This window comes from Oncorhynchus nerka, linkage group LG28, assembly GCF_034236695.1.
Source record: "Oncorhynchus nerka isolate Pitt River linkage group LG28, Oner_Uvic_2.0, whole genome shotgun sequence".
In the NCBI taxonomy this organism is placed as follows: domain Eukaryota; kingdom Metazoa; phylum Chordata; class Actinopteri; order Salmoniformes; family Salmonidae; genus Oncorhynchus; species Oncorhynchus nerka.
In genome coordinates this window covers 7,585,411-7,606,051 of record NC_088423.1, presented here as the reverse complement: position 1 = coordinate 7,606,051, position 20,641 = coordinate 7,585,411, and the positions used below count along the sequence as shown (strand labels likewise).

Here is a 20,641-nt window from a genome sequence, read left to right as displayed (position 1 = left end):
GAAACCGCATCAGCACCTCAAGTGAGGCAGCTTGTATTTCTGAATGCAAATCTCTCATAAAAGCTAAATATGGTCAGCATTGCTGTGTGCTGCTGGTTATAACATGGCAATAAAGAAGAGCGAGAAAAGAGGGACCAGTTTAATGTTTTAAGTGTGATGCTGCAGTTTGGCACATTGTTATTTATTTTTCTTTGATATGGTGCAATATTCAATTATTATGTTTTTCAGATTGTATTCCTTTTGAATTGCTACATTTACAGTGCCTTGCGAAAGTATTCGGCCCCCTTGAACTTTGCGACCTTTTGCCACATTTCAGGCTTCAAACATAAAGATATAAAACTGTATTTTTTTGTGAAGAATCAACAACAAGTGGGACACAATCATGAAGTGGAACGACATTTATTGGATATTTCAAACTTTTTTAACAAATCAAAAACTGAAAAATTGGGCGTGCAAAATGATTCAGCCCCCTTAAGTTAATACTTTGTAGCGCCACCTTTTGCTGCGATTACAGCTGCAAGTCGCTTGGGGTATGTCTCTATCAGTTTTGCACATCGAGAGACTGACATTTTTTCCCATTCCTCCTTGCAAAACAGCTCGAGCTCAGTGAGGTTGAATGGAGAGCATTTGTGAACAGCAGTTTTCAACAACAAGTGGGACACAATCATGAAGTGGAACGACATTTATTGGATATTTCAAACTTTTTTAACAAATCAAAAACTGAAAAATTGGGCGTGCAAAATGATTCAGCCCCTTTACTTTCAGTGCAGCAAACTCTCTCCAGAAGTTCAGTGAGGATCTCTGAATGATCCAATGTTGACCTAAATGACTAATGATGATAAATACAATCCACCTGTGTGTAATCAAGTCTCCGTATAAATGCACCTGCACTGTGGTAGTCTCAGAGGTCCGTTAAAAGCGCAGAGAGCATCATTACATTTACATTTAAGTCATTTAGCAGACGCTCTTATCCAGAGCGACTTACAAATTGGTGCGTTCACCTTATGACATCCAGTGGAACTGCCACTTTACAATAGTGCATCTAAATCTTTTAAGGGGGGGGGGTGAGAAGGATTACTTTATCCTATCCTAGGTATTCCTTAAAGAGGTGGGGTTTCAGGTGTCTCCGGAAGGTGGTGATTGACTCCGCTGTCCTGGCGTCGTGAGGGAGTTTGTTCCACCATTGGGGGGCCAGAGCAGCGAACAGTTTTGACTGGGCTGAGCGGGAACTGTACTTCCTCAGTGGTAGGGAGGCGAGCAGGCCAGAGGTGGATGAACGCAGTGCCCTTGTTTGGGTGTAGGGCCTGATCAGAGCCTGGAGGTACTGAGGTGCCGTTCCCCTCACAGCTCCGTAGGCAAGCACCATGGTCTTGTAGCGGATGCGAGCTTCAACTGGAAGCCAGGGGAGAGAACTTGGGAAGGTTGAACACCAGACGGGCTGCGGCGTTCTGGATGAGCTGTAGGGGTTTAATGGCACAGGCAGGGAGCCCAGCCAACAGCGAGTTGCAGTAATCCAGACGGGAGATGACAAGTGCCTGGATTAGGACCTGCGCCGCTTCCTGTGTGAGGCAGGGAGGCGAGTTTTCCTCCATTTCCGCTCGGCTGCCCGGAGCCCTGTTCTGTGAGCTCGCAATGAGTCGTCGAGCCACGGAGCGGGAGGGGAGGACCGAGCCGGCCTGGAGGATAGGGGACATAGAGAGTCAAAGGATGCAGAAAGGGAGGAGAGGAGGGTTGAGGAGGCAGAATCAGGAGATAGGTTGGAGAAGGTTTGAGCAGAGGGAAGAGATGATAGGATGGAAGAGGAGAGAGTAGCGGGGGAGAGAGAGCGAAGGTTGGGACGGCGCGATACCATCCGAGTAGGGGCAGTGTGGGAAGTGTTGGATGAGAGTGAGAGGGAAAAGGATACAAGGTAGTGGTCGGAGACTTGGAGGGGAGTTGCAATGAGGTTAGTGGAAGAACAGCATCTAGTAAAGATGAGGTCGAGCGTATTGCCTGCCTTGTGAGTAGGGGGAAGGTGAGAGGGTGAGGTCAAAAGAGGAGAGGAGAGGAAAGAAGGAGGCAGAGAGGAATGAGTCAAAGGTAGACGTGGGGAGGTTAAAGTCGCCCAGAACTGTGAGAGGTGAGCCGTCCTCAGGAAAGGAGCTTATCAAGGCATCAAGCTCATTGATGAACTCTCCGAGGGAACCTGGAGGGCGATAAATGATAAGGATGTTAAGCTTGAAAGGGCTGGTAACTGTGACAGCATGGAATTCAAAGGAGGCGATAGACAGATGGGTAAGGGGAGAAAGAGAGAATGACCACTTGGGAGAGATGAGGATCCCGGTGCCACCACCCCGCTGACCAGAAGCTCTCGGGGTGTGCGAGAACACGTGGGTGGACGAAGAGAGAGCAGTAGGAGTAGCAGTGTTATCTGTGGTGATCCATGTTTCCGTCAGTGCCAAGAAGTCGAGGGACTGGAGGGTGGCATAGGCTGAGATGAACTCTGCCTTGTTGACCGCAGATCGGCAGTTCCAGAGGCTACCGGAGACCTGGAACTCCACGTGGGTCGTGCGCGCTGGGACCACCAGATTAGGTTGGCCGCGGCCACGCGGTGTGGAGCGTTTGTATGGTCTGTGCAGAGAGGAGAGAACAGGGATAGACAGACACATAGTTGACAGGCTACAGAAGAGGCTACGCTAATGCAAAGGAGATTGGAATGACAAGTGGACTACACGTCTCGAATGTTCAGAAAGTTAAGCTTACGTAGCAAGAATCTTATTGACTAAAATGATTAAAATGATACAGTACTGCTGAAGTAGGCTAGCTGGAAGTGGCTGCGTTGTTGACACTACACTAATCAAGTCGTTCCGTTGGGTGTGATAGTTTCGACAGTGCTGCTATTCGGGGGCTAGCTGTCTAGCTAGCTGTGTTGATTACGTTACGTTGCGTTAAAAGAACGACAATAGCTGGCTAGCTAACCTAGAAAATCGCTCTAGACTACACAATTATCTTTGATACAAAGACTGCTATGTAGCTAACTATGTAGCTAGCTACGATCAAACAAATCAAACCGTTGTACTGTAATGAAATGAAATGAAAATGTGATACTACCTGTGGAGCGAAGCGGAATGCGACCGGGTTGTTGAGTGAGGAAGTTCAATTCGGTGGACGTTGGCTAGCTGTTGGCTAGCTAGCAGTGTCTCCTACGTTAAGGACGACAAATAGCTGGCTAGCTAACCTCTGTAAATTAAGATAATCACTCTAAGACTACACACTCTAAACTACACAATTATCTTGGATACGAAGACAGCAAAGACAACTATGTAGCTAGCTAACACTACACTAATCAGGTCATTCAGTTGAGTGTAATAGTTTTTAGTGCTGCTATTCGATAGACGGTGGACGTTAGCTAGCTGGCTAGCTGCTGGGCAGATAGCAGTGTAGACTGCGTTAGGACGACGAAATACGATAATTACGCAATTATCTTTGATACAAAGATGGCTATGTAGCTAGCTAAGAAGAAATTGCTAAGATTAGACAAATCAAACCGTTGTACTATAGTGAAATGTAATGAAATGTAATGAAAAGTTATACAACCTGCGGCCGAAGTGCGAATGCGACCGCTCGCTCCAACCCCAACCGCTCGCTCCAATCATGAAGAACAAGCAACACACCAGGCAGGTCCGAGATACTGTTGTGAAGAAGTTTAAAGCCGGATTTGGATACAAAAAGATTTCCCAAGCTTTAAACATCCCAAGGAGCACTGTGCAAGCGATAATATTGAAATGGAAGGAGTATCAGACCACTGCAAATCTACCAAGACCTGGCCGTCCCTCTAAACTTTCAGCTCATACAAGGAGAAGACTGATCAGAGATGCAGCCAAGAGGCCCATGATCACTCTGGATGAACTGCAGAGATCTACAGCTGAGGTGGGAGACTCTGTCCATAGGACGACAATAGTCGTATATTGCACAAATCTGGCCTTTATGGAAGAGTGGCTAGAAGAAAGCCATTTCTTAAAGATATCCATAAACAGTGTCGTTTATAGTTTGCCACAAGCCACATGGGAGACACACCAAACATGTGGAAGGTGCTCTGGTCAGATGAAACCAAAATTGAACTTTTTGGCAACAATGCAAAACGTTATGTTTGGCGTAAAAGCAACACAGCTCATCACCCTGAACACACCATCCCCACTGTCAAACATGGTGGTGGCAGCATCATGGTTTGGGCCTGCTTTTCTTCAGCAGGGACAGGGAAGATGGTTAAAATTGATGGGAAGATGGATGGAGCCAAATACAGGACCATTCTGGAAGAAAACCTGATGGAGTCTGCAAAAGACCTGAGACTGGGACGGAGATTTGTCTTCCAACAAGACAATGATCCAAAACATAAAGCAAAATCTACAATGGAATGGTTCAAAAATAAACATATCCAGGTGTTAGAATGGCCAAGTCAAAGTCCAGACCTGAATCCAATCGAGAATCTGTGGAAAGAACTGAAAACTGCTGTTCACAAATGCTCTCCATTCAACCTCACTGAGCTCGAGCTGTTTTGCAAGGAGGAATGGGAAAAGATTTCAGTCTCTCGATGTGCAAAACTGATAGAGACATACCCCAAGCGACTTGCAGCTGTAATCGCAGCAAAAGGTGGTGCTACAAAGTATTAACTTAAGGGGGCTGAATCATTTTGCACGCCCAATTTTTCAGTTTTTGATTTGTTAAAAAAGTTTGAAATATCCAATAAATGTCGTTCCACTTCATGATTGTGTCCCACTTGTTGTTGATTCTTCACAAACAAATACAGTTTTATATCTTTATGTTTGAAGCCTGAAATGTGGCAAAAGGTCGCAAAGTTCAAGGGGGCCGAATACTTTCGCAAGGCACTGTATATGCACTTTGTTTATATACATTAAAAAAGTTATACTTTAAATGCAAATATTTAATAGCTGAGCCGATTGAGCCGACTCACTGAGAAGAGCCAGAATGCCCATCACTAATGCAGACTGAACGCAAGTGTCTCGTGGTTGAGGAGCATGAAATGTGCTCCTTGAGTGACAGGGGGCGTGGCTAGTTCTGTGTGGAAAGTGGCACAGAGATAAAGAGCGGAGAGAGATGACTCAAGAAGCGAAGTAAACAATAAAAATGTACATTGCACATGGCGTATCACATTTAACAAACCAAACATTCAAATACCGGTATAGAAGGTAAAGTAAAAACCCAAACCGGTCCCTGCATCAACACCGGTATATCATAAAATGCGGTATACTGCCAAGCCCTATGTCCTTGAAGACCAGACTTTGTTTGATCCATTTCTTTGTTGACCAGACCTTGTTTTTGTTTTGAGACATGCATTTTTGTTCAACAGGCTTTTGTCCAAGACGCTCATTGATATTTTTCTTCCTTTCGAAAACAAAATGGCCTCTGAGGAAAAGGGAAGTGTTGTATTATTCCATCCAAACAGCCAGAGGTCAGGACACCACAGCGCTCTCCCGCTGCCGGGTTTCAGGGCCAGCCGACCTCCCGCTGCCGGGTTTCAGGGCCAGCCGACCTCCCGCTGCCGGGTTTCAGGGCCAGCCGACCTCCCGCTGCCGGGTTTCAGGGCCAGCCGACCTCCCGCTGCCGGGTTTCAGGGCCAGCCGACCTCCCGCTGCCGGGTTTCAGGGCCAGCCGACATCCCGCTGCCGGGTTTCAGGGCCAGCCGACCTCCCGCTGCCGGGTTTCAGGGCCAGCCGACCTCCCGCTGCCGGGTTTCAGGGCCAGCCGACCTCCCGCTGCCGGGAATCACATGCAAATGAGAGGACTGTAGGAGAGCTGAACTTGGCAGAACGGTCTCTGGTTTGTCTCATAACCCTAGCTACTTTCTGTCATACCCCTATCTCAGGACTCCCATGATTGCCGGCGGCCTCTTTGTCATGGACAAGGACTACTTTGAGTTGCTGGGGAAGTACGACATGATGATGGATGTGTGGGGTGGAGAGAATCTGGGTAAGTGGACACAGAACACTCGGAAAGCTTGAGCTTGTTTGTCATTGTGTGGGGATGGAAGAGGGAGTGGGATGCCTTTTCTGGATTGGTTTATGATGTCTATATGTCAATATTATATGACACCATTTTCTGATTGAAATCATATTGACATTGAAGATGCCATGAAATCATATTGACATTGAAGATGCCATGAAATCATATTGACATTGAAGATGCCAACTGTGGGAAGTTCTAGCACATTGAATTGTCACTGTAAAACCTTGCCCGAAACTGTTATATTAATGTGTGTGTTTCGTATTTGTCTTTTGGACATTGCAGAGATCTCTTTCCGCGTGTGGCAGTGTGGCGGCAGTCTAGAGATCATTCCCTGCAGTAGAGTGGGACACGTCTTCAGGAAGCAGCACCCATATACCTTCCCTGGGGGCAGTGGCACTGTGTTTGCTAGGTGACTATTGATTGTACCTGTGACGTGAGGTAGACTTGGCTCAATTCTGCCTTCTTGGAGTCCACAGGGGACTAACCTCTTCTACCTACTGGCACTGTGGACTAACCTCTTGTACCTACTGGCACATAACCAACCAGCTGGAGTGTACATAGTTTGAAATGAGAGCCATAAAAAAGGGCAACAGTACAGGCTAACTGGCAATTGAGTTTACTCACTAACCCTACAGTAACTTTACCCACAGTTTACCCTTAACTTTACCTTTCTCAAAGACCCAATGAAATCCAAGCTGAGGCATTGAGATGAAAACCTGCTAGTAGCCTGTAGGGAAGGGCTGTTTCATTCTTTTGCAATTCACATTCTAATACTGTTGTTCAAAGTCTAGCTTAGCTGCAGTCATTAAATTTGAGGCTCAATCAGGACAGAAGCCTCAGCTCTGCTCTCGTCTTGGCTTCACCCCTGCAGTGTCAACACTGTTTCGCATCTGGGTGATTCATCAATGAGATGAGAGAAAGTGACCACTCCCTCACTGCCAGTCTATCACATAGCACTGAAAACCCCACAGACTGCCAAGTCTTAGGATGTGTGCTCATATCTCAAAATAGCTTCGAGGACTGTCACTCTCCTCCTGTGTTTTCTGAAGCTTGAACCGCATCCTCACTTTCTCTTGCCCTGTTCATATTTGAACAGACATCCATCCTTCTATTGAATAAATAACACATGTGATCAATTGAATCTATAACATTGCCTATAGTTTTTAGGCTACTGCACTGAAATTATTACATTATTTCAGATCAGTGATTATTTCAAGGACTGGAAGAAGGAACAGGAAGAATGCATTTTTAAAGTATTCTAGCATGGTGTGTATCGGTCTGTCCACAGGAACACGAGGCGAGCAGCAGAGGTGTGGATGGATGAGTTTAAGAACTTTTACTACGCCGCTGTGCCCTCGGCCCGAAACGTGCCTTACGGCAAGTAAGTATCCTTTCAGACGCCCTTCTTCCTGTGCCCTACGGCAAGTAAATATTGTTTCAGACACACTTCTTCCAAGATGGCATCACAGATGTCCTTGTATAGAATAACAAAATACATTTCCCCATTTCTGACACCTCCAGAAGGTCAGATGGTACATCCAGAGATGGCTGGTAGTTAGATGAGTCATGGCTTAATCTCTGTCTGGCAGCATTCAGAGCAGGATGGAGATGAAGAAGAGGCTTGGCTGCCAGCCATTCAAGTGGTACTTGGAGAATGTGTACCCTGAGCTGCGGTAAGTAGTGAGACCACACCGCCACAGTGGACCAGCAATATATAGGCGGAACAGACTTTGGGGGCCTTTGTATTCCACTTGAAATTCAACTATGGGAAAGACTTTGGTGGTGGCATATACTCACGTCTTGTGATTTGACATCCCCCTGACTTGTGCTGTTTGTCTGGCCCTTCAGGGTCCCTGACCATCAGGACATTGCCTTTGGAGCTCTGCAGCAGGGAGGGAACTGCTTAGACACTCTGGGACACTTTGCAGACGGAGTGGTGGGGGTCTACGAATGCCACAATGCTGGGGGAAATCAGGTACCATTCAGGGCTCAGGTACTGCTCAGATCCATTACACATAACCAAGCTGTGCACTGGGCTGGGTAACACACTGAGGTGGGTTTACTTTTGGTCAGGTTCTGGACTGGACAGTCCACTGTCAGGAGCTGGACTGGACAGTCAAATATTGCTTTGATTGGGAGTCTGATTCATACTGATGAAATCCATTTTGATGTCCCACTTCCCACAACATATTGATTATATTACTGCGCTGGAGGAGGGGATTATGGGAGAGTCAAGGCCTTGTTGGTCTATATAGGTGTGATTTACAACAGACAACATGCAAACACTGCATATTCACACTTGACAAAGACACACACTTTACAAATAGATCTACATAATCATTGAGGAGTACCTAAACTGACTGAATCCCTCTCTTTCTCCTCAGGAATGGGCGCTGACCAAGGACAAGTCAGTGAAGCACATGGACCTGTGTCTGACGGTGGTGGATCGCACTGCTGGCTCACAAATCAAAATGCAGGGCTGCAGGGAAAACGACAGCAGACAGGTGAGCGAGCCGAGCACCGAGTCATGCACCATTACATTTACATTTACATTTAAGTCATTTAGCAGACGCTCTTATCCAGAGCGACTTACAAATTGGTGCTTTCACCTTATGACATCCAGTGGAACAGCCACTTTACAATAGTGCATCTAGGTCTTTTAAGGGGGGGGGGGGGGGGGGGGAGAAGGATTACTTTATCCTATCCTAGGTATTCCTTAAAGAGGTGGGGTTTCAGATAGATAGATAGGATCAGATAGATCAGAAAGCACTAGTAGTAAATGAGAGACTGACAGCAGTCCGGCTGTTAGAATGGAATTAGAACATTCATTTAGTGGATTATGATGCTTTTCTGGATTGGGATGATCCCTTTGGATTTGCACCATAAACTCACTATCAATAGAGACCATTAGTGATCATAGGATTATTGGGTTTTTGGTTAATAAAACTCACATGACATAAAAACCTGTGACTGATTTGTGGACCTTTGTTTCCTCCCTCTCCCGACCCCTCCCTGACTGCACCTCGTGTGTCTCCAGAAATGGGAGCAGATTGAGAGCAACTCCAAGCTGCGGCACGTTGGCAGCAACCTGTGCCTGGACAGCCGCAGCGCACGTAATGGGGGGCTGACAGTAGAGGTGTGCAGCCCCAACCTCAACCAGCAGTGGAAGTTCACACTCAACCTCCAGCCCTAGAGAGAGAGAGAGATGGACAGACAAACAGAGAGAGAGTGTATCCCCCACCAGCACCACATCCTCTCCTCCCTGGAGCCAAACAGACTAGAGCCACCTATTACCAACACACACACAGATGGACGGACAGACTGAGGTCCCAGGAGGGGCCACAACACAGAGGGAAGCAGGATATTGAAACTACAGACTACCAAGTGGGATGATGATGATTTTAATGTTGATGATGATTTTAATGTTGGTGGTGGTGATGATGATAATGCTTTCCCTCCAACTATATACCTCAGCATTTCATCTTTAGTCCCCCTCTTTGGAATGTGAGAAAGTCATTTTTCTTATTACAGGCGAAAGAAACTTTCTGGATGTTTTTTTATTTTGTGCGTGTCCTTTGTTCTCTCTTTCCACTGAAGTTCTGAAATGGATAAGACTATTAATTAGTCGTTTTTCTCTCTCTAGTAATCTGTCTTTGTTGAATGTAAAAGATGTATTCTACAGAGGTTCCCTGACTAGACAAACTGGCCAGGAAGAAAAGTGGATTGTCTCAGCTGGTTTTGGCCCCTTAAAGTCCTGCTGGTAGAAGGGAAATGACTCTATGCACTGTTCCTCTCGTTCACTCAAACGCCTCTCTCCTGATTGGTGGACTGCTCTGCCAGAGTTGAAAAGAGATTTAAGAAAATTAACAATTTCCAGAGTTTTCATTCTGCTCCTGTCACGCGTGTTGTAAGAAGGTAGGTCATCCGATCAGAAGTGTTCTCTTCGCAGGTCTCTCGTGGATACTGGTGGGGCCAGGAGTTGTCGAGGGTGTGGATGTGTCGCTGCTGAATCGTCACAGATTGTAGCACTGGCTGCTACGGCTCCTCAGTGTTTGTCCCCTTTGTACATCACAATTGAATGGAACCCCCCCCCAACAAAATTATTTTATATATATATATATATTCATTATGTTTTTCTTTATATTTCTTTGTTACTATTGTTGCATTCAGACAGTTCTCTTGTGAGTAAAAACAAATCGACTTACTTTCTAAAAAAACAAAAAGGTTGTCCTTTTCAGTGTCGGTGTTACCATTGCATCCAAATCAGTATTGGTGAAGAGTTTATTACAGGGTAATGTTGGAACCATCATTTCCATTCTCAGAAGTCCACAAATGTTGTCTCACACAGTGTATGTATTTGTGATTTGACATGTTAGAAAATGCCACTTGTTCAGCGCGCTAAGTGACAGACAGCATGTACGCGGTACAGGGCGAGGCCTTGCTGCATGTTATACCAATACTTCTACGGCTTTTTTCTCCTACAGTTTCTCTTTCTGTCCATTTGTTTCTCGACATTACTCGCATGCTTTGTGAATGATGTCTTTGCCTTTTTTGATATCCATCCCATTTAAAAGAGAATGTGTCTGTGTGCTAGTGAACAGCTTTCAACAGGTTTCTTGAAGGAGGGCAGGTCATTCGGCTATAGTTAACTGCACTCACAAGGGAGAAAAGCAATAAGATGTTCCTATTTCAATGTCATTGTTGTGCATTTAGCATCTGCTTCGGGACCATTCTGATTGGGTTTCTAGATGTAGCTTGTGATATGTGGTACTTTAAACGTTACTGTTTGTTTCTGAGGGGCAGCAGAACCCACCTTTAATGTGATGGCCCAAGGAGCCTATAACGACTAATGAAAGCAACAATTAATCCACTGACGTGACATTGGTTTTGTCTCGTGGGGGTTCCCCTGATATCAATGGACATTAATTTATTCTAGAATAGCAAATGACTTATTCTTTTGTAAGCCCTCATTATATATGCATACAATTTACCATAAGAAATCTGTGTAAGTCCTACACATCAATCCCTGTGTGTTCTACACCATTCTGGTCAAACTTCCTGATACAAAAGGAATCTCCAACCATCAGTACAGAAATGAGCATCACAGCGACGGAGCATATGCAGCAGCCCCTATCTGACGCTTGTGGAAAAGGTATTGCATTTTAAAAATGCCAAAGAGAGGTGTCCCACGGTAAGAGAGGTGTCCCACGGTAAGAGAGGTGTCCCACGGTAAGAGAGGTGTCCCACGGTAAGAGAGGAAACAGACCATAATATTTTATTTGCAGTTCAGAATGTGAGATCCGTGTGAGAGCAGGACTATGAAATCATGAGATGAGTTGGGGGTTGTATCCTCCGTTATGAGTTGGGGGTTGTAACCTCCCGTGTGAGATGAGTTGGGGGTTGTAACCTCCGTTATGAGTTGGGGGTTGTAACCTCCGTTATGAGTTGGGGGTTGTAACCTCCGTTATGAGTTGGGGGTTGTAACCTCCGTTATGAGTTGGGGGTTGTAACCTCCCGTGTGAGGTGAGTTGGGGGTTGTAACCTCCCGTGTGAGATGAGTTGGGGGTTGTAACCTCCATTATGAGTTGGGGGTTGTAACCTCCATTATGAGTTGGGGGTTGTAACCTCCATTATGAGTTGGGGGTTGTAACCTCCATTATGAGTTGGGGGTTGTAACCTCCATTATGAGTTGGGGGTTGTAACCTCCCGTGTGAGATGAGTTGGGGGTTGTAACCTCCGTTATGAGATGAGTTGGGGGTTGTAACCTCCGTTATGAGATGAGTTGGGGGTTGTAACCTCCCGTGTGAGATGAGTTGGGGGTTGTAACCTCCATTATGAGATGAGTTGGGGGTTGTAACCTCCATTATGAGATGAGTTGGGGGTTGTAACCTCCCGTGTGAGATGAGTTGGGGGTTGTAACCTCCCGTGTGAGATGAGTTGGGGGTTGTAACCTCCCATGTGAGATGAGTTGGGGGTTGTAACCTCCATTATGAGATGAGTTGGGGGTTGTAACCTCCCGTGTGAGATGAGTTGGGGGTTGTAACCTCCATTATGAGATGAGTTGGGGGTTGTAACCTCCATTATGAGATGAGTTGGGGGTTGTAACCTCCCGTGTGAGATGAGTTGGGGGTTGTAACCTCCCATGTGAGATGAGTTGGGGGTTGTAACCTCCATTATGAGATGAGTTGGGGGTTGTAACCTCCCGTGTGAGATGAGTTGGGGGTTGTAACCTCCCGTGTGAGATGAGTTGGGGGTTGTAAACCTCCCGTGTGAGATGAGTTGGGGGTTGTAACCTCCCTTGTGAGATGAGTTGGGGGTTGTAACCTCCCGTGTGAGATGAGTTGGGGGTTGTAACCTCCCGTGTGAGATGAGTTGGGGGTTGTAACCTCCCGTGTGAGATGAGTTGACAAGTTTCACATGGTAAGAGCTTTGATTGCTATCATGTACGTCACTGTTGATATTGAAACAATTCTAATGTGAAATTCAGGTGGCCTACAGTACTAAAAGGGATTGCTCGGGTGAACATTGTCTACATGGTGGCAACGGTTGTTCAAGTATTGAATCAAGCCTTTTTTGTAAGATTTGTGTGAAAATGACAAGTTTGCTGTTCACTTTAGGATAAAAAAAAAAGAATCCTAGCATTACAGCAACATTTTAATTGGATGAAATGTTTACATAGCACAATGTGCCAAAGTTATTTACTTATTTGATTTACATTGTCAATACAAGGTGAAGGACGTGCCATTGGCATAATGATGACGAATAATAAACCAAATCAAGAAAATAGTAGTTTGGGACATCAAATATGATTTGTTCCTTTGATAAAACGGTTTGCTGTAGGATTCAAATCACAGGGGAGGCAGCATGGGGGTAACCAATGTAAAAGTGTATGTTTGTATATACACTACGTTGATCTACTGTACAGTATGAACAAGCAACACCAGTGAGTGGATCTACTGTACAACGCTTGGAATTGTTCACTGTTTTATAGCTATGGCAAAACTTTTACTTTAAATTAGGAAAAATGTACTTAAATAAATGCATTTATATATGAGAGATGTGGCCTTTCTTTACATTCCTTGAAGACTTGGTTAATTAGCAATGATAAATAAGGTTTGGAAGCCAGAGTTTTGTTGACGGCTGTAACTAAATCAGGTCAGTTTTCCTGGCCTGCTTGCTCTCATTGCTATGCAGAGTCCTCCTCGGGGGAAAACAGGACAGTATTGTCATGGAAACAGCCTCTAACAAAGATCCAGCCCTGGCTGTTCTCCAGTGTCTAAATTTCCACTCAGCAAATTGTGGACATCTCTCTCATATTAGGGGTTCTCAAACCTCTCCTCGGGGACCCCCATCTGTTCCATGTATAGGATCCATTTCAGAGCTAGCACACCAGAGTCAACTAATTCTCAAGCCCTTGTCTGGGAGAATTAGTTCAGGGCTTCAACACACCTGGGAAATGTCTGGGGGTCCCCGAGGAGAGGTTTTAAGAACCAGTCCTAGCCCTGGGGACCTCAGGTAGACATCTGTTTCAGCCCTTGTACATCAACTCATCAAGCCTTTAATTAGTTTAATAAATTGTGTGAGTGTTAAACCAGTATTTACCAGGATTGGGAAACACTGGTTTAGATGCAGGTGCAAAGGGAGGGGGGTGTTTTAGTACGCATAAAGGTCCAGCTCTAATACCTGCTGCATGTACAATCCCACAGTCAGAGGAAACTAAAGGGTTTGTACATATGTGTAACGCTCCATCACATCCCAGGGTAATGTAACAGACATTAAAAGCCAAGTGCAGTCAGAAGTCTGTTTTTTTCCTGTGTTTCGTATCATATTGTACAACAGCTGATGAAACTAACACTGTAAAAGTGTGGAAACATTTGATCGGTGTTATTTCCTGATAGTTGCTGGTTGAAAATACAATCTACACAGGACCTTCTAATCAGCAGGTTTGCATGGGTGGAAGTTTTGGCTTTCCATGATGACATCACCATGCGGTAAATTAGTTAGGACTGTCGATCTCTTTTTATTGGTCTATCAAAATTCTTGCATGAGAATTGTTTTTCCCAATCTATTACAGTAAGGTACTTAATTGTTACCCAGAAATGTTTTGATATTGAGACAAAACTGTCTGCATTGGACCTTTTTTTTAAAGATGCAGAGTCACCAAAGATCAGCAGCTCTACTAAACAGACCCGCTGTCGCCCACTACTATACTACTACCAACAGCACATTAAACATCTGGAGACTAGACATGTACCATACTCCTAGCCCACAGGGGGCGCTAGCCTGACATGCACCATACTCCTAGCCCACAGGGGGCGCTAGCCTGACATGCACCATACTCCTAGCCCACAGGGGGCGCTATCCTAGACATGCTCCATACTCCTAGCCCACAGGGGGCGCTAGCCTGACATGCACCATACTCCTAGCCCACAGGGGGCGCTAGCCTATACATGCACCATACTCCTAGCCCACAGGGGGCGCTAGCCTAGACATACTCCTAGCCCACAGGGGGCGCTAGCCTAGACATGCTCCATACTCCTAGCCCACAGGGGGAGCTAGCCTGACATGCACCATACTCCTAGCCCACAGGGGGAGCTAGCCTGACATGCACCATACTCCTAGCCCACAGGGGGTGCTAGCCTAGACATGCACCATACTCCTAGCCCACAGGGGGCGCTAGCCTAGACATACTCCTAGCCCACAGGGGGCTCTAGCCTAGACATGCTCCATACTCCTAGCCCACAGGGGGCGCTAGTCTGACATACTCCTAGCCCACAGGGGGAGCTAGTCTGACATACTCCTAGCCCACAGGGGGAGCTAGCCTGACATGCACCATACTCCTAGCCCACAGGGGGCGCTATCCTAGACATGCTCCATACTCCTAGCCCACATGGAGCATGTCTAGGATAGCGCCCCCATGTGGGCTAGGAATATGGTGCATTTCAATCCTGCAGATGTGGCAGCACTATTATTTTGAGATAGGCTTGAATATGCAAAGAAGCCAATAGGCAGAGGCAAGGTTACTCATCACACGACATGAGCACAGTTCACTGAGCTACTTCTATTAAACTTCACAGTTCACTGAGCTACTTCTATTAAACTTCACAGTTCACTGAGCTACTTCCATTAGACTTCACAGTTCACTGAGCTACTTCCATTAGACTTCACAGTTCACTGAGCTACTTCCATTAGACTTCACAGTTCACTGAGCTACTTCCATTAGACTTCACAGTTCACTGAGCTACTTCCATTAGACTTCACAGTTCACTGAGCTACTTCCATTAGACTTCACAGTTCACTGAGCTACTTCCATTAGACTTCACAGTTCACTGAGCTACTTCCATTAGACTTCACAGTTCACTGAGCTACTTCCATTAGACTTCACAGTTCACTGAGCCACTTCCATTAGACTTCACAGTTCACTGAGCCACTTCCATTAGACTTCAGTCTCTCTCAAAAATATAGACTCCATGTTGGCTATTATACTGTATTTACAGTATTTTATCAGTCTTGATCACTAATGCAGAGTGAAGACTAAATTGAATGAAAAACATTCCCAAAATAGTGAGTAAAAAGACGACCTATTAAGAACACAATGGGCATGGGCTGCCTGAGTAGCCAAAGAGATGCAGTGTATGGTAATATCCTTATTTGCATGCAGTCTCAGATTGTCCATTAAGAGCTTAGTTTAGAGGTAGAGGTGGGTGCACTGGAGTGGTACCCCCCCGTAGCACTCACGTCCGTAGCCATGAAGTGCTTTGACAGGCTGGTCAACAGCATCCTCCCGGACACCCTAGACCCACTCCAATTCGTATACCGCCCCTACAGATCCACAGATGACGCAATCTCAATCGCACTCCACACTAACCTTTCTCAGCTGGACAAAAGGAACACCTATGTGAGAATGCTGTTCATTGACTACAGCTCAGCATTCAACACCATAGTGCCCACGAAGCTCATCACTAAGCTAAGGACTCTGGGACAAAACTCCTCCCTCTGCAACTGGATACTGGACTTCCTGACGGGCCACCCCCAGGTGGTAAGGGTAGGCAACAACACATCTGTCATGCTGATCCTTAACACTGGGGCCCCTCAGGGGTGTGTACTTAGTCCCCTTCTGTATTCCCTGTTCACCCAAGTTTGCTGACGACACAACAATGGTAGGCCTGATCACCGACAACGATGAGACGGCCTATAGGGAAGAGGTCAGAGAACTGGCAGTGTGGTGCCAGGACAACAACCTCCCTCAATGTGAGCAAGACAAAGGAGCTGATTGTGGACTACAGGAAAAGGTGGGCTGAACAGGCCCCCATTAACATCGACGGGGCTGGAGCGGGTCGATAGTTTCAAGTTCCTTGGTGCCCACATCAACGAACTATCATGGTCCAAACATACCAAGACAGTCGTGAAGAGGGCACGACCAAACCTTTCCCCCTCAGGAGACTGAAAAGATTTGGCATGGGCCCCCAGATCCAATAAAAATGGCCTATCAGATGCTATAGGGAATTACAGTGATACCAGACTGACACAGACATTTCAGGCAATGAGAAATGGCCATGGATTCTAAAAAAGAATGATAGGATGTGGCCTCAGGTACTGAATATGACTTGGCTACCTGTGTTGTAAGGGTTGAACGTAAAACCTAATGGTAGAATCATGGAGTGAGAAAATTAATGAAATTCATGAACACATGCATCTCGAATAAATTATATATTTTTCTATGCAGAAGACATCTGAAATCGCCAAATGATACTGGCATCAAATGCCTTTGTGATTTTGTCCATATTGCTCTCTTTTATAAAAAATAAATCCTCAACTGATTTTTTTTAACATACCAAAAGAACAAAATATGTTATTTACAAGGCACTGAGAAAATATCTAATACATGGCTGAGTAGAAGTGTTTATTTTGAACAGTTGACTGTATCATGCATACTTCTTAGTGTCTATCAATATAACAATTCAGAAGAAAAGAGCATTGTTATGAACATTATCAACCGATGTATGGCATGTCAGAGCTTCTTTCAGACAGTGATCAGTGCACAGAACTAGTGGCTCACACAAACATACACAAGAACGACAATGTTTTTTGGGGGAAAGAAAATGTGAAAAATGACAATCATTTGTCTTACCTATAAGTGAAGACTAATAGAACTATAATCATACACTAAAAAAATATAATCGCAACATGTGAAGTGTTGGTCCCATGTTTTATGAGCTGAAATAAAAGATGGCAGACATTTTCCATACGCACAAAAAGCTCATTTTGTGCACACATTTATTTACATCCCTGTTAGTGAGCATTTCTCCTTTGCCAAGATTATCCATCCACATGACAGGTGTGGCATATCAAGAAGCTAATTACACAGCATGATCATTACATCGGCGCACCTTGTGCTGGGGACAAAAGGCCACTAGAATGTGCAGTTTTGCCACACAACACAATGCCACAGATGTCTCAAGATGAGGACGCGTACAATTGGAATTCTGACTGCAGGAATGTCCAACAGAGTTGTTGCCAGATAATTTAATGTTCATTTCTCTACCATAAATGTTGTTTTATAGAATTTGGCAGTACGTCCTCACAACCGCAGTTGTGTGGGCGAGTGGTTCACTGATGTTAACGTTGTTGGCAGAGTGCCCAAATGGTGGAGGTGGGTTTACTGCATGGTATGGGCAGGCATAAGCTATGGACAACGAACACAGTTGATTTTATCGATGGTAATTTGAATGCACAGAGATACCTTTATGAGATCCTGAGGCCCATTGTCGTGCCATTCTTCAACCTCATGTTTCAGCATGATAATGCACTGCCCCAAGGATCTGTACACAATTCCTGGAAGCTGAAAATGTCCCAGTTCTTCCATGGCCTGCATACTCACAAGACATGTCACCCGTTGAGCATGTTTGGGATGCTCTGGATCGACGTGTACGACAGCGTGTTCCAGTTCCCGCCAATATCCATCAACTTTGCACAGCCATTGAAGAGGAGTGGGACAACATTCCACAGGCCACAATCAACAGCCTGATCAACTCTATGTGAAGGAGATGTTGCGCTGCATGAGGCAAATGGTGGTCAAACCATATACCGACTGATTTTCTGATCCACGCCCCTACCTTTTATAGTTGTTATCTGTGACCAATAGATGCATATCTGTATTACCAGTCATGTGAAATTCATAGATTAGGTCCTAATGAATTTATTTAAATTGACTGATTTTCTGATATGAACTGTAACCCAGTAAAATCTTTCAAATGGTTGCATGTTGCCTTTATATTTTTGTTCAGTATACATACCTTATTTACCACAATTGCCTATGCACATATTATATATTTAGGTAAATATTCATAACATTTTCAATTTCATTGGTTTTTAGTGTTCATCAAGTGTACTTTAGTTTATCAGCAATATCCCCTTTTAAATCATTCCTACATAAATATTGTAGCACTAGGTTGCATAAATCAGCACTCAATAGACACTCACTTCCCTTTCTAGTAAACTTTGATTTCCTGCTTCTTCAAAGAATATTTGAGCACTCAATAATTAGGGAGGAAACTTAGGTGATACCAGTTAAACAGCATTAAATCTTCAGTATTCTGTGACAGAGCATGGATTTACACAATAGTTCTGGAGTATTAATGTGCATCATTTAACTCCTATTTTCTGAAGAAGCATTTAGTACAACCATTAATTAAAGGGATTCATCATAGCTAGGGATATTTAGTAAACATCAATAGACCTTTATTGAATCACTTTAAAGTGCAAGACGATCGAAAGTGCATGAGTAGTGCCCTAGTTAGGACAAATCTCACAAACACTTCACACATCAATAAGACAGTCACAGTGGCAAGGAGTGGACAAGCACGAATGTATGTTATCGGCCAAGGGATAAAATAGGCCTGTGTGTGTGGACTTTGGAATTGCACACTTTTACACTGACATAAGTCTATTGGCCAAGAAGACATTATTAATCCACAGTGACATTCACTTCACTGACTTACACAGCTCCACATACAACACATTGGGGTACTATTCTGTCTCCATACAAGATGCAAGACAGCACCCTCTCAAAGTCATTACAGAACAGGAGAATCCATTCTCCAAAGCACATTTGGAAGGAATAACGTTGACCAACTTCTGTGGGTCTGGTGTTGTCTTCTCTCCATCTTTTAGTGACATCATTGGACTGAGAGTCATTGGCTGATGGTATGAAATGTTTAACTCAAACTCAAATCACATACTTTATAGATCAATGTCAGGCTTGCTTCCAGGGAATGAGCTGTGGACGTGACCAACCGAGCCAGAGACCCCGCCCTATTCAGTAGACCTGAACTGGGAACAGCCCATGTCTGTGTGGTCTGTCAGTGAGTGAGTATGGCTGTGGATGGTTCAGCGTGTATATCTAGAGTTGACCTGAACTGACCCCTGCAGCTCTCGATGATCCAAGACTATGCCACATTGAGACTGTGTTCATGTTGTACATTAACAGTACGCCTCATCCAAACCAACGTTCATGGGCCAGCATTGGCACATCGTTTATCACATCATCAAACCTTCCCTTTGCAGTCTGAACCTGACCACAAGTCACACCATCCAGTATTTCCAATGATGTTGCAAATATAAGGACTGCCAGTCATATAATCTGATGACAAGTTGAAAGGTTCCTATTGACTGAGATATGGAGTTGAGTACAGTAAGCACAACCCTGATAAGTAGGAGATTTCCCATTCCAGGTATGAACCATCAGCAGAAAGAGCTCTGGAAGGAAATAGTAACGTAGGTCTACTTCTCCTCCATATTTCATTTAAACATCATGGATCCTGGGCATTATGTATATATACAGTATATCTGCTTAGTGGTTAAGGTCTATCTTGGAGAGAAAATCCCAGATGTTGGTCCAATAGAATCATAGATTCATAGATTGACATTAGAGTGACACTACATGGAAACAACGTTTAACCCGGTCAGAAAAAAATAAGAAACATTCTGCACATTTGAAGAGTAAATTATCCAAACACTTTTTTGTCATGCAGCCTGTGACACTAACATTATGAGGCATGTAGATAGTACAATGGTTTTGCTTTGTGCCTCAGTAGAGAAACGTTCATCTATAGACATTTCTCTTGAGTTCAGACTCAGATATAGAGACCTGCGCTCTACACCTAGAGGTTTTGTCCCCAAACCCATTTAACACAGACACTTAAAATATGGTTTCGTTTAAGGAATTACGTATTCCAGTGTCTGCAATTGTAAAGAAAATATGTATTAGTGGGTGTGGTTAGTGTGCGTTAGTGGTTTGCGTGTGATGAACAGTGTGTGTTTGGGTACGTGTGAGACGTGAAAGTGTGTGTGTACACACGTGTTTGGGTACATGTGAGACATGACAGTGTGTGTTTGAGACGTGACAGTGTGTGTGTGTGTGTGTGTGTGAGAGAGAGAGAGAGTCGTGACAGTGTGTGTGTGAGAGACGTGACAATGTGTGTGTACGTGTGAGACGTGTGTGTGTGTTCACGTGTGAGACGTGACAGTGTGTGTGTGCACGTGTGAGACGTGACAGTGTGTGTGTGTGTGACGTGACAGTGTGTGTGTGTGTTCACGTGTGAGACGTGACAGTGTGTGTGTGTGTTCACGTGTGAGA

At 44.8% G+C, this 20,641-nt stretch overlaps 1 protein-coding gene across 2 annotated transcripts in view; it reads left to right on the top strand.

Annotated features, from left to right (window-relative positions):
• The window catches only part of LOC115112845 (polypeptide N-acetylgalactosaminyltransferase 2-like), a 139,623-nt gene extending 126,564 nt beyond the window's left edge, over nt 1-13,059 (top strand). The window contains exons 10-16 of one of the 2 annotated variants that reach the window (XM_029639849.2): nt 5,864-5,967; nt 6,286-6,412; nt 7,292-7,384; nt 7,593-7,676; nt 7,852-7,996; nt 8,388-8,507; nt 9,041-13,059. In XM_029639849.2, the coding sequence (XP_029495709.1) occupies nt 5,864-5,967; nt 6,286-6,412; nt 7,292-7,384; nt 7,593-7,676; nt 7,852-7,996; nt 8,388-8,507; nt 9,041-9,196 (829 nt within the window). In that variant the 3' untranslated portion in view covers nt 9,197-13,059. The remainder of the gene's footprint in view (nt 1-5,863; nt 5,968-6,285; nt 6,413-7,291; nt 7,385-7,592; nt 7,677-7,851; nt 7,997-8,387; nt 8,508-9,040) is intronic. The other variant, XM_029639851.2, reaches the window with a different exon arrangement.
• Nucleotides 13,060-20,641: the final 7,582 nt, after the last annotated feature.